Consider the following 15,187-nt stretch of genomic DNA (forward strand, 5'->3'; position numbering starts at 1 on the left):
ACAACTGAATGTCAGCATCTTTCCTTACCTCGTTCGTACTCAGACACACGAGGAAAAGAAGAAATACACCCGTGGAGCTAGAAGAGCTAGATCAAATAAATCACAGGATCATATTCTCATCCATCCTCACCTCTGTAACCATAAGAGAATGTGTCTATTGGGTTGGAAACCTTTTCTTAACTTTTTATAATGGTGGTCTTATACAATCTTTGTTTCTATCTAATTGACTTACTTCACTCAGCATAGTAAATCTGGAAAACATGCCAGAACATGAGTAAGTCTGGAGGACAGTATGCTGACATAATACTTTGAGTCAGTTTAGGATATTCATAAGTTTCTTCTTATTTCATAGTTCAACTGTAATCTTAAATATTATTAATTTGTAGATATACAGCTTCTTTCTTTGTAGATTTGTCCTGAAAGATGGTTTATTTCCGAGTAAATTTTTTTTAAATTCCTCAGATGCATTCTTAGAATTAGTGATATGAATTCTTGTTTAGAATGTCCTTCCATTAAAAAATTTTAATGTAGCCTCAGAGTAATGCTAAATGGTAATATAATACTTCCTCCCTGTCTCCTTTTCTTTCTCTTCTTAATGATTTTTTTATAGTAGAAAGAAAAAAAATGCTATCTAGGAATTAATTTACTGCAATTAAACAATTTCATTAATATACTATGAGCTATTTACCTTTATCTAAAGATTAGGTAGTTTTGTAATTTTACTTATTTTATACTTTGTTTGGTTTTTGAATTGTGGTAGAATATAGTGCTGGTGCTGGAGTAGTTTCCTGAGAAAATTGATAATTAGATACTTTCTACAGGTTTACAAACTATATGTCAAGTATTCAATTTCTTTCAATGCCAAATGCCTTTCAGTAATTATGAAGCTGTAACAGATGGGTTTGAAGAGTTCACCTAAATGTACTTATTTATTCCCTTCCCTGTATTCCCTGATAACCTTATATGATATTATAAATTAGTATGTTGCATATATTCCAGTTTTTATAGTAGTTTAATATAATTTTTCCATTGTAGATATGCTTGAGAATATATTGATACGTCTAAAATGATATAGATAAGATGAAAAGCAGCAATTTATATTATTTTATTAGTGTATACTTAATTAAAAGTTGTATATTGTATTTGCCAAACATACACATTACAAGCTGCTGCACAGCTTGTTAGGCTCTCTAAATAATGGAGACTCTAAACTTTAACAATTTAGCAGAGATTAATTTAAAAAAAAATAAAAGTTACAATAAGGTATTTTAGTATGATAATATTACATGTAAATGTATTTTCTTCCCTCTTGAACTTTCTCTTGTGACACAAGAATATTCAGACTATCCAATATATGTTCTTAGTTTGGGATTCTTACAATATATAACCTAAATTAGGTACTTTGTGAGGATATAATGTAAAAATTCACTCCCCTATGAAAAGCATTATATTCTCTTTGGAATCACTGCAGTTTATTAATGAAGAGAAGCAATGCCTTATTTATTTTTTCTCTTATGTCCTCTTAAGGAGCCCTGCTAGCACAGTGGTTAAAGTGCTCAGTTGCCAACCAAAAGGTCGGTCGTTCAAACTCACTGACAGTTCCATAGGAGAAAGCTATGGAAATTTGCTTCTCTAAAGATTATAGCCTTAGAAACCCAGTAGGTCAGTTCTGCTCTGTCCTATGGGGTATCCATGAGTTATTTCTAATTTAACTGTAATCAACTTTTTTTTTTTGAATAGCACCCTCAGGTACAAAAAATAGAACTGAATTTTAGTCTGTGGAGCTGTAAACCTAACATATAGGTTGTAAATATAGCTAATGTCTATGAATATAAGAAAGGTCTCAAGAGTAACATTTTTATATTGGTTCAATGAAGTTATGGTAAGAAGTAAAAGTTTTATGATATGTGGTATCTTAGGTAGATTTATACATATAAGGAGTTGTATCTTCTCTGATGACAGAAAATAGGATAAAGTTGATTAGCATTTGAAGATAGAGTTATGTTAACAGAGTCCAATTCATTATGTTTAATGAAGATTGGATGCACTACAGATGTTCTCCGTGGCCAAGCTTGATAATCTTGTTGATTATCAAAAGTAAAGTCAGTATAATACTAGAGCTAAGGTGATACAGGATTTGTGATGCTAGGATTCCAAAAAAAGGGACATTTTAGTGCCTCTGTTCATGATCTTAGACTACAGTAAGGACAAGATAGAGGATTACTGCACGATGGCATAAACGCTAACATTGAAGTATATTAAAAATCACTTGTTACTATTGCCTACAGAAATAAAGAATTACCATCATAGCCTAATGTAGGGTTACCAAACAAAGACTATCACACTTACAAATGGGTTCGAAGAAAGAAGAATAGTTTACTAATCAATCTGAGGAGAAAGTAGATACAGGAATTTAGATAATTCATACTGACTTCTTACACATTTAATTGCCGTAGACTGGCATTGGGGGCTTATTTCTTATACCAGTTGGAAGCAAAAAAATCGATACTCAGAAGATTAGCTCTTTCTTAATATTGTTAGTTTTAAAAATGAAATGTGAAATTAATAGCTCCAAGTAAGTTGTACATTTTTATGTGCCCCTTTAACCATATAGTTAATCCTTACATCTTCTGTAATTTTTTAGCTTACTTTATACTGAATTTTAGTCAATCACACAAAATAACAGATCTTATAAATAGTACATATTGATACTATATGTTTATTGGTGGAATTTTAAAACTGCAAAGTCTCAATTAGACACCTGCCCCTTAAACCGTAATAATATGTTTTTAAAAATAGTTCAGTTATAGGTTTTTTTACAAAGCCAATGTAAAAGACAATGAAGATGCTAACTTTGAAAATTGGAAGTGAAAGATGAATCTACAGTATGCCAAGCACTGAACTAAATACTTTCAGTGTGCTATTTTTAACGAATCCTTTATTTAGTATTTCACAAGTTCAATGTGTTTTACTAGTAATACACATGGACTTTAATAAGAACTTTCTAGCCATATACTTGACTGTTCCTTTTGAAGGTTTTATAAAGAAAATTCTTCTTCTTTCCTTTCAGCGTTGTGCATTTTGTAAGCACCTTGGAGCCACTATCAAATGCTGTGAAGAGAAATGTGCCCAGATATACCATTACCCCTGTGCTGCTGGCGCTGGCACCTTTCAGGACTTCAGCCACTTCTCTCTTCTTTGTCCAGAACACATTGACCAAGCTCCCGAAAGATGTAAGTCTACTAGAGACACGCTTGCAAACATTCATTTGTCCTGGAAAATGATACAAATTTGTGTTATCTTACTTGCATTAAAAAAATGGTACATCGTGCTAATAACAATAAGGATCTTTTTCAGAAGCACTTGGGGGAATCTCTTTGGAACACTGACATTGAAGTTAAATCTGAAAAAAAGATTTCAGATATTCAGAGAGATTTTTTTTCTTTCCTTTAAAAAAATTAAAACAGCAAAAGATTGAAATAGTGTATATTTATAATTTTTTCCATAAATTAATCCAGAAAAGGAGCTAAACAGTTTGAAATGTCTTCACAGTTAAAAAAACACATGCATATCTGGTTGGATTATTAGAAAATTATTTACTTAGGTGTTATTTCGGGACACACATTAATTGGATTGTCAAACTTTAGAAATTCTTAGAAATTGTAGAACTCTAGTACTCACGATAAAAATCTCTGCCAGTACTCTTTATCTTGGTTCTCTAAAATTCTTGGTTGTATTCTTTCTTTTCCAAACAGTATTTATACCTCACTGAAAACATTGATATTCATGTTTAATCAAAAATTAACTCTGCTGTCTCTATTATTAAACAGAGATCTTGCTCCTTATTTTTCTTAGTATATGTGCTTCCAGTAAGCATATATGTTTTGAATTCTTTCTCCCGGTAGTACATTGAATTACCAGTCTCATTGTGAAGTCCCCATTATACTTTATTCAAACTTCAGTTAAATTATTTTGTATGTTTATCTGTAATTACTATTCCCTTAGTCACTATGTGAGACTAAATTATATGTAATGCAAATGAAACTTCAAATTACATTTAGGCTAAGAAGTACAGGATTTACAGTTTATGGAAGATTTGCAATTATACTTTATTAAGTCTTGGAGGAAAATACTCATCTATAACAATTTTTATGTTATTACTTATTAGAAGACCTAATTTGGTGAGTTATTTCAGTGAGTATATGAACTAGTGATGCTGGCAATTATCAGAGTTGATTGGATTCTAGGTACTATACTCTGTGGGAGAAAGATGGAGCTTTCTGGTCCTGTAAGACCTCAACTTGTGGGTTGGGACCCCTTTGGGGGTCGAATGACCCTTTCACAGGAGTCGCCCAATTCATAACGGCAAAATTGCAGTTATGAAGTAACAATGAAAATAATTTTATGGTTGAAGGTCACCACAGCATGAGGAACTATATTAACGTGTCATGGCATTAGGAAGGTTGAGAACCAGTGCTGTAAGAGATACCGTTTCAGAGACTCACGGGGCAGTTCGACCTTGTCTTATGAGTTGACATCTACTTGATGGCAACAAGTTTGGTTTTTTTATATATACTGCTCCAGCCTTTTAAACATTATTGTGTGTGTGTTTGCATTTTATTCAGCCCTGTGTATTCAGTCATGCTCTAGACTCAATATAGCTTTTAAAAAATCATTTATTGGGTGGCTCTTAAAAATCTTATACCAATTAATCATTCAGTTGTATTAAGCACACTTGTAAATATGTTGCCATCAACATTTTCTTTCTACTTGAGCCCTTGATATCAGCTCCTCTTTTTCCTTCCTCCCTCTCCTACGCTTGTGAATCCTTGATCAAATATATATTATTGTTGTTATTTCGTGTCTTATACTGTCCGTTTTCTCCGTTTACCCATAGTTCTGTTCTTTGTCCCCCTTGGGGGGGGGTGGGTTATATATTCAACCTTATGATGGGTTCACCTTTTCTCCCCCTTCACTACCATTTCCCTACCCTCATGATATCACTATTCCTACTACTTTTTCTGAGGCTTTTATCTGTTTTGAATTCCATGTATTGGAAGATCTTATCTGTACCAATGTGTATATTCCAGTCCAGCCAGATTCGTAAGATAGAATTGAGGTAGTAGGGGAGAGGGGAGGGCGGGAGGAAGGATTCAGGAACTAGAGGAATTATGTGTGAGGAATGTCGATGCTATACTGCACCCTGATTGAATAGTCCCTTCCTTGTAACCCTTCTGTGGGGGAATGTCCAATTGTCTACAGCTCTGTATTTGCTTTTATATGAATAAATATCTATGGTTAACCACATGACATTAATGGCACTGCCTTCTCGTAAAGACTATGCCCTAGTAGTGTATTCAATAAGTTATATGGTGGAGGTCTTAAATAGGGTTAGGGTTAGAAAAATGCTTTATATAATAATGAATTGTCAGAACTAGTATGAGCTGATTGACTGTTTCATATCACTCACATAACGATGAAAGGTTTATACTGTCAGTATAGAGTTAATGGATGTAATGAAATTATTGACACTACAGATGCTTCCTGAATACACTAATAGAGATTATAAGTTATATGTGAACAGATGAATAAAATTTTTACTAAATGAGAAAATTTGTTCATAGAATAAAGAAAAAAAATTATTAAGGCAGTAGCGATTAAGCCATGTTTCACAATAGGAGCTCTGGTGGCATACTGGTTACATGTTGGGCTTCCACCCATAAGGTCAGCGTTCAAAGCCACCAGCTGCTCTATGGGAGAAAAATGAGGTTCTCAGAAACCCACAAGAGCAGTTTTACTCTGTCCAGTAAGGGTCCCTGTGAATCAGTGAGTTTTGTTTGTTTTCCTAGAGGTAAACCACAAATTAGTCAATACAGTTGTCCAGTATTTGTTAAGTTGACAGTATGTGTAAGATTTCACTTGATAATCTTGAGGACATGCAAAGAGGGCATTAGGTTCTGTAGTGAATGATTGCTTTAAAATCCTTGCCTTGCAGTATGAGGAGCATCTCATAGGGCTCTTTCTTATATCATCCTTCAAAATTAGGCTAGCAGAGTCAATTCAATACCTTGGGGATCTTTAATAATACAGTCTAAATGCCATGTAATACTTGGTATATATGGTACTCAACTTTCTGACCATCAGTCTTAACCCAAGAATCTAAAGTAGAATTTATTTCCAATTAAAAAAAAAAAGACTGACTGGCATGGTAAAGGGAAGGTGGAGGAAAAAGTTGAAGCTGATTACAATGAGACAAACAACAGAAAAGTAGATGAAGGGAGACAGTGGTTGGTGTAAGACATGATAAAAAGAGATTTATAAATTTATCATGGGTTCATAAGGATGAGGGGATATGAGCTGATAACAAGGACTCAGATAGAAAGAAAATGTTTTGAAAACGATGATGGCAATCTATGTACAAATCTGCTTATCAAAATGGAGTATAGATTGTGATAAGATATGTAAGAACCCCTAATAAAATGATTTTTTTTAAAAAAAGAGAGACTGAAAAGTTGATATAAAATATTTTAAAAATATTTTTAGTTATAATAATTAGAGCTAAAAAATAATTAGAGCTGTGTGTCATGGTATCAGGTACTTAATGTTTTTAAAATGGGGATATCATAAGCCACAGTATACATACAAGGGTTAAATGACAAAAACTAGTAAGCATCTCTTTGTGTTGTGTCTTGTACATATTGAGTTATAAAAGTTTAGCAATTTTAGTGCTTACCCTAAACTTCAAAATGTAAGAATAATAATGTGTATGTATGTTATGCTATAAGTGCTTAGCAATATGATTGTTAAGAGTAAGATTGACATCTTCTTATGAAAGTGATAAATCTAATAAAACTATGGGCTTCATTAGAAATAACACTTTTCAAAGAGAGTAAGACCAGGCAGGATTTTAATCAGAAAACAATTTTAGGTGTAAATCAAACCAAACATACTAATTGCCCTCGAGTTAATGCCAACTCACAGTGATCTTGTATGAGATGTGCTTCATTGTAAGTTATTGGCTGTGATTCCAAAGTTAATTTTGATAAGATTAAGGTCACATTAATTTTGTCTGAAATTTTTACAATGAATAACCATCTAGGAGCTATAACCAGGCATACTTCTTGGATCGTATTCTACCAGTTAGGGACTGTTGAGAGTTAAGAGGACAATCTTTCAAGATCAGAGGAAAGAACATTACAGGTAGAGAAATAATTACTGTGTTGGCCTCTTTGAGTGATTTTAGCATGGTTAAGGTACAGATTATTGTGCCTAGAATGTAATTGTTGTGCCTGGAAGATGGTAGGTAGCGGATAACATTAAAGCAAAGAGAAACTAGATTTGGAGAGACCTTTTAAGCAAGGATATAGAACATTGGATTTCATCTGTAATGAAAAATTCTTGTAGGGCTTAAATTTGAGAATACTGTATGTCTTAATACAAACACACACAACCCCTACCCACAAATGTACTGACTTTGACCATTTAGTTTTACTGTTTTCTGCTCCATTTAAACTTCTAACTCGAACCTGATTTCCTTGTCTTTCTATGTCTTAACACAAGTTTTACAACTTAAAAAAAATCATTTTATTGGGGGCTCATACAACCCTTATCACAATCCATTGTGTGTCAAGCACATTTTTACATTTGTTGCCCTCACCTATAAACTGCACAGACCAGTGTCTTAGGACTATGTCTATGTATTACCCTTTCTTTCTAGGGACTCCATTTGATAGGCAAATCACCCGGCACAGTGTCTTGCCGAAAGCAGAAACATACATCGTATGTGTTGTAATGTTGATGTAAGTTAATATAAGTTATGACCTGTGCAGATTTGATCCTTTGTAAATAGATGATTTCAGACAATACTATTTTGTTCTTCACAGTGGTTTTATTCTTAGTACTTTCTAGACATTCTCTAACAGTAGGCTCATCTTACAATGTGACCAATTTTAAGGGTCTATGATAAGTTTTCTTCCAATTTTAGCTGAATATATTTGTCTTTTTCTCCATCACTTCTTTTCAAACACATTAATTAAGAAGTAACTTTCTCCAACACGTATCTTTCTCCTGTCACAACAACCTTGCGCTCTCACATAATTTAATGTTTCTTCATTCTGTGCCTCTGCTGGCATGCTGGCATGCTCCTTTCTGGTTTGAAGTCTACTCAGGTGTTCTTTACTTTATGCTGGGCCTTTACCTTGATTATTATGAGCCAAATAGACCTAAATGTAACTGTTATCCTCCTGGATTAGCTTTAGCCTTTCATTTAACCTCTTTCACTTTCCTAACTGCTAACGGCAATTTCCACTTAGTTGTTTGATTATTGCTTCAGGTGTGATGTGTCCATGGCTTGTGTATATATGCATATGCAAAGGGACTTAAAAAGTTTATAGGAAATGGTTTTTTCCCCCCATGGACTTTTTTTATGTTCTAGAGTACTTGTATATGTTACATGATACCAAAGTTATTCAGCAATATTGTCTTATATGTGATCTCCAAAGGCTATTCGAAGTTTTTCTATAAATATTTTAAGAGAGAAGATTGTAACCCACCTCTCATTTCTTTATATAGTACTTTTTTCTATTAATATTATTTTTACATATTGTTGTGTACCATCTAGTCATTTCTGACTTATGAGACCCTATGCATAGTAAATGTTCTTGGATTAAATTTTATTATATGCATAGTCTTTTTTAGGCTAAATTATTACCAGTTACTTATACTTACTAGACAATAAGAATATAATCACTTCTCAGCCTTTGGGCTAAGATCAAGTGTAGATAATAATATTGTCATTGAGTCATATAATATATCATACAATATTGAATGATCTCTGCCATAGTGGTGTACACAGTTGTCTTGTTGCAGAGTCAGCTTTATTAGGTAGAACCCCTCCCTCCCCAAAAGAAAAACACAAAAAATCTACTGCCATTGAGTCAGTTCTGACTCATAGCAACCCTATAGACAGTTTCTGAGACTGTAACACGTTATGGGAGTATACAGCCTCGTCTTTCTCTTGTGGAGCAGCTAAAAGATTTAAACTGCCAACTTTGTGGTTTGTAACCTAACACCTAGCCTCCAGTGTCACCAGGACTCTTACAATATAGAGCTGCATTGCACAAAGAAATAGAATTGTGAGCTGTATAAGGGATTTTAATGTTTCCAGTAGACAGTTTCAAAAAGAATCATTTGACATTAATGTAATCAAGCTAATATATCTCAAATATTCATATAATTATATGTAATATGATGTAGTATAAAATTTTTGATATTTCACTTTTTTGGGACTAAGTGTTTAGAGCCCCTGTGCATTTTATATGTACAGTGCATCTCAAGTGGTAAGTGTTAGTGTTCTTGTTATTAGATGCCAGCCCCTACAAGTAGCCACATGTGGATACCATGACAAGTTGCAGTGTCAGGGTTATAAAAATGTTTTGAAGGGAGGCAAAAATCAAAGATAATTTTTAAATGTATATAGCTTGAAAGGCTCCATAGCTATTAATATCTCAATATTAGATTATTTACCCTAATAGGTTATTTTCATCAACAGTATGCTATTAATTTATGAAACATTTAAAAATAAATGATTCAAAATACTTGTCACTCAGAATCATTTAAAAATATGCAGAAACGAGTTAATTATTTTTAATTTTCTGAAAGGATTTTATTAAAGAAAACGAAAATCTGCTTGTTAAATTTCAAAGGTCTGGTCTGCTGACTGGGCTCCTGGGGCCAGGTGCTCACATTAGGGGGAATAGCACTTTTTTAATCCCGCTTGTTGACAACTCGCCTTATTCAGTGGGCATGTGCCGTGGCTGCTTTTCTGTCCAGTTGATGGGACTCACATCTAAAAAGTGTTAAGAATCTTGATAATAGCATCTACCTTGCCCCTACTAGACCCTGTTCCCCTGGCCAGGCCCACTCCCAAGTCCTTTATTTTTTAAATCATTTTACAGGAGGACTCATACAACTCTTACCACAATCTGTATTGACATCCATTGTGTCAAGCACATTTGTAAGTCCTTTCTTTTTAAAATGTTAACTTAAACTTCATTTTTGCTACATACCTAGTATACATGCAAAGTTTAAAAAGACAAGCCCCTGTCCTTAAGTTTCACAGAATTGTGTTTAACCAACCAGTGATATCACACAAGTATCTTCTAAGCATTAGTGAAAAGGAATATTCAACAACTAGATGGGTGCTTGGATGTGGTAACATTGGTGTTCAGGGAATATGTTTGAGCAGAATTTAGAAGGATTCTTTTAATGTGTTAGGAACTCAATGAAAGGGCAGAATTTCAAGCAGAAGTGGCCAAACATGCATATAGGCCCATAGACATTGAATAAACTGCATGTTGTGCTATATGCATGCCGACTACCTAATATGACCAGAAAATAGCGGCTCTATGATTTAGTTGGAAAGGGAGGTGTCTTAGTTTTTTAGTGCTGCTGTATAGAAAAACTACAAGGGGGTGGCTCTACTGGACAGAAATTTATTTTCTTGCAGTTTGGGAAACTAGAAATCCAAATTCAGCACTGGCTGTAGGGGAAAGTTTTTTCGGTCTGTTCTGGGTGAAGGAAGGGTCTGTTTCTTGGTTCATTAGTGATATTCCTGTGCCATGTATTTTCTCTCTTCCATTTGTGCTTGTTTTTTTGTCCTTAATCTGCTCTTTCTATTTCAAAGGTGATTGGGTTAAAATACTACCTTCACTACTGGTAGAGTATGATTAACACAATGCGAATCTTGTTCTCAAATGGACATATCTTCACGGATGTATGGGGTTTTAAATTACAATGCATATTTGGGGGGGGCACAATTTAATTTGTAAGAGGTGATAAGGGCTCTTTTTTTGCTTCAAACTACAGAATTTCGATATTTTTCCTTTTACGTGAAAGTGAGCTAGTGATTAATTTTAATTTAAGCAGGGATTAAACAGATAAACATATTTGGGAGATTGCTTTAGATATGTGGAAGATGATTCAGAGAGGAGTCAGAGCCACAAGTAGGAACACTGCTAAACACATGCTGCGACTGTCCAGACAGAATAACAGACTGAATTGTACAAATATATGGAAGATGTGTGAGGTACAGAAAGTTTAATAAGAATTGAGTGTGTTGGTCAGGGCAAATATGAAAGTGAAATACTAAATTTCTACCCTTCCCAGGCAATTGAGAAAAGAGTGAGAAACAGAGAGAAGAGAGAGAGAGAGAGAGAGAGAGAGAGAGAGAGAGAGAGAGAGAGAGAGAGAGAGAGAGAGAGAGAGAGAGAGAGAGTGTGTGTGTGTGTGTGTGTGAGCGAGGGGGGTGTTTCTGAGGTTGGTTGGTTGATTCTGGTTAAGGGTATCTGACAGTAGACCAGTGAGACTTGAAAGTAAAAGATTTGGGTGGGGCAAGAATTCTGGGATGCTGTTAGAGAATTTTGGTCATATTTTATAACACTGGAAGTTGATATTCCCATAAAACTAGAATTGAAGAAAAGCCTACAAAGCTTCAACATGTGAAGGTATAAAAACCAACACAAGGAGGATAAGATGGACGTGTTAGAAACCTACGGTGAAGTCAGGAGCGAGTTGCTTTCTTTACCTTCTTGCCCAAACTGTATTAATAGTTCCCTAGGGTTATGCCAGGGGAAGTTGGGGGAAATGGAGAGCTAACAACAATGAGTACAAGAAAAAAGAAAATTTCTAGCAGTGATTGTGGTAATGACTGAACTATTGAATTGTATGATATGTTAATTAAATTTCAATAAAACCTTTTTAATAAGGTAAATCTTAATGGGGAGAGGTTCCTAATGTAAAGGCTGATAAATGTAAATAAGGTTAAGTCTTAAAAGGTAATTATTGTTTTTTTTAGCAAGTATACAATCTCACTCTAACTACACCAAAGTGCCTTCAGATGATTGGTAAATATAGAGGCTGGTTTTAAAAGTGTAAGTCCAGGATCCTCTCACTGCAGGGGTGCCTGCACAAGGAGGTTGGGTTTCTGGGGGAAAGACTGGGCTTGGGACTGCTTTTTAAAGTTACAGTCTTTACACCCACGCGTGGTTGCTGTCAGTCAGCATTGACTAAGTGGCAGTGAGTTTGGTTTGGTGGTGGTTGTGGTTTCTATAGAATAGTTTCTTCATTTGAAGAAACAAAAAAAATATGTGTGAGACCACTGTGAGACACAAAGCCTAAAATACTTATTACCCAGTTTTTGCAGAAAATGTTTGCTGAGTCCTGATGTAAATGGAAGGACTAGATTATTACTCTATTTCAAGACGCTTGACTGATAAAAGAAGAAAGCAAGCACTGATAGCCTGAGAAGAATCGATAGAACCAATCAAACCTTCAAAAAATCAGAACAAGGAGAGGAAAGAAGATTAATGTTTGTAATTTAAAATAGCCTTGAAATAATCAGTTAGTCAAACCACTTTCATAGAGACCAGACTGGTCAAATAATAGGCATATTTCTTAGTGTCAGCTAAAATTGTTATGTGTTAGAGTACATTATTTTTCTTCTTATATTGTAATATGCACGAGTTTTGCTGTGTACTTGGCAAGGCAATTTATTCTTGCATTTCTTTTTGTTCTAGATGGTAAAAGAACTGATGAGAAAAATTTTCTTTTTTAAATGGATTTTTAAATTGTGAATGGAGCATATTTTTAATACATCATATTTAGGATAGATAGTATCCATAATTATATAGATTTTAATGCAACTAACAGTGGGATATGGATAAATATTAAATTATCATATGAAGTCTTATATTCTGTGTATTATATAGTTTCTATCTTTAATGTTCTCTATGTAAGACATTTTGTAGTATTAAAAAAAGTATTTGATTTGAGTAAAAATTAAGGGGCTGTATATTGCTTATGCTTAAAAATCATCTTAAGTTTAATATTGCCATTTCTTAACTTTGTCCCTTACTCTCATTTTGTTTATTTTAAGATCTATATAGTTATAAATAAAATATGTACTTTCATGCCACAGAGTATCTATTAATATTTTCCTTGTTTCCATCCTTTGTTAATTCTTTTCAGAGAATTTTAATGTATTCAACATTAGATACCCGCCATTACCATTGGTATTAGAGATATTAAGTAGTGAGTCGTGGTCTCAAGTAGATATAGACAAAATAATCTCAAAATTGAGATACAATTAAATTCTATGTGATTTATACTAAATACACTATGATGTTTTCATTGAGATATTTATTCTGATTGGTGGTCAATTCACTGTGGATTATTGAAAGTTTATGAGAGATTAACCATACTAACTCCCCTCAAGTGATTTCTAAACTGTAAAGTCAGAAAAATATTAATTTTTGTGCAACAATTTCATTATTTTACTATTAAATTATAGCAAAGGAAGATGCAAACTGTGCAGTGTGCGACAGCCCGGGAGACCTCTTAGATCAGTTCTTTTGTACCACTTGTGGCCAGCACTATCATGGAATGTGCCTGGATATAGCAGTTACTCCATTAAAGCGTGCAGGTTGGCAATGTCCTGAGTGCAAAGTGTGCCAGAATTGCAAGTAAGTTTTAATTTCAGCTCAACAGTCTTTACTGAATCTAAGAGAGTGCTCAAGGTCTGTGTAAAAATAAAGGTTGTTACTATTGCAGCTATTTTAATTCAAACAACATTAAAAGGAGGTTAGATTACTTATTTATATCATTTTTGAACCAAACCAGAACAGGACTAATTTTAACAATTTAAGTTTCTCAGGTTTTCTAAAAGAGTTCATTTAAACTTGCCACAAAACCCCCAAGACATTTTTAAATGATTGGTGTTAAGAATTTAAAATAATTAAGTGTGCAAAAAGTAAAATAGTTTTTTGGAAGAGGACTGCAGAGAAGATTTAATAGAAAAACAAACCTCTGATTATAGATACTAGGTATTAAGAGTTGAGCCAAAGAGTTTGTGTTATACTTGGGTTTCCAATCAAAGAAATAACTGTAAGACATTTGCCTTTGATTGAGCCTGGTTACTATAATTCTAAATATAATTTTTTATGGAGTTATCTTGTCATATCTTATTTTATCCCTTGGTCATTACTCCAATTTTCAGATTTACTTTCTCATGCTACTAATTAGCATGATAATTTGCTACTGTTACCAGCATCTCAATAGTCTTAGATTGTTTACAAGCTGGGGGTTTCTGTAACCAAGACAATAATGCCAACACGGCCATGGTCAATCTCTTATTACTTATTGAATTTGATAATAAAAGTGTCCTTATTATCTTAGTGTTATCTAAAGCAGACAGGACTATATATATCTTCATATATAGTTAATAATTACTTTTAAATCAATCAAATTTATAAATTAATTTTAAATTAATAAAATTTAAAGACACATTAGTAAATTTTTATTTTGTACCTTGAAATCTGCATTCAGTTTCTTGGGAAAGAATAAGAGAACTTAAAGAGAGGATTTCTTCTCCAAGATCTTTTGTGTAGTTAAAGAGATAAAATATTCAGTTTTATATGTAGAATCTGTTTCAATTTACTAATGAATAACTGGAGGCCAAGTAACCCAGCCTCCTTTTTACTTCAAATTATCCCTAGATTTCATTCAGAGATTCCTGTCTCAACTTGGCTTCTTTTATTCCCCATGTTTTTTGTTGTTACCTTCTTCTTGAATTAAATTCTTAGTATCTGGAAGTGACTATGTATGATTAATAGTCAAGAATAAAGCAGAGACCATACTGTGGGACAGGGACCTAATCTTTGGAATAGTTAATGTGTTTAGGGAAAAAATTTAGGTTTTTAACTAATATTCATAATGATGACATGATTATCATTTGTAATATATATTTATTTAGCACTTATTAATGGATGCTCTAAACTCTTGAAACAGCATAATATTTAATTCACATAGGAATCCTGGATTATTGTTCCCATTTTATTTATATTTGAGATTGAGAGAGTTTAAGTCTAAATTGCCTAAAAGTCACACAGCAAGGAGACAGCAGTGTGAATTGAATGCAAACACAAGCCTCATGCTCAATCTGATCTTTCCATTCCATTACAAAATCTTTTTTATCTCTGGTGCTAAGAGTTACTCCTCTCCATGTAGCACAACTGGCAGTTTGTAACACCTTCTCCAACAAAAGATGGGTTTCAGATGTCTTAAAAGGGAAGGTTCAGGCTTCATGCATCTTTCCTTAACTGCTCCTCTGCAGGAATCCTGAAATGACTAA

General features: G+C 33.7%; 1 protein-coding gene across 15 annotated transcripts in view; it reads left to right on the forward strand.

Moving 5' to 3' along the window:
- KMT2C (lysine methyltransferase 2C) overlaps nucleotides 1–15,187 on the forward strand; it is a 327,314-nt gene that overhangs the window by 165,242 nt on the left and 146,885 nt on the right. For all 15 annotated transcript variants that reach the window (XM_075550191.1, XM_075550199.1, XM_075550194.1 and 12 more), the window contains exons 7-8: nucleotides 3,071–3,233; nucleotides 13,349–13,520. In XM_075550191.1, coding sequence (XP_075406306.1) covers nucleotides 3,071–3,233; nucleotides 13,349–13,520 — 335 coding nt within the window. The remainder of the gene's footprint in view (nucleotides 1–3,070; nucleotides 3,234–13,348; nucleotides 13,521–15,187) is intronic.

This window comes from Tenrec ecaudatus, chromosome 5 (assembly GCF_050624435.1).
Source record: "Tenrec ecaudatus isolate mTenEca1 chromosome 5, mTenEca1.hap1, whole genome shotgun sequence".
Classification (NCBI taxonomy): domain Eukaryota; kingdom Metazoa; phylum Chordata; class Mammalia; order Afrosoricida; family Tenrecidae; genus Tenrec; species Tenrec ecaudatus.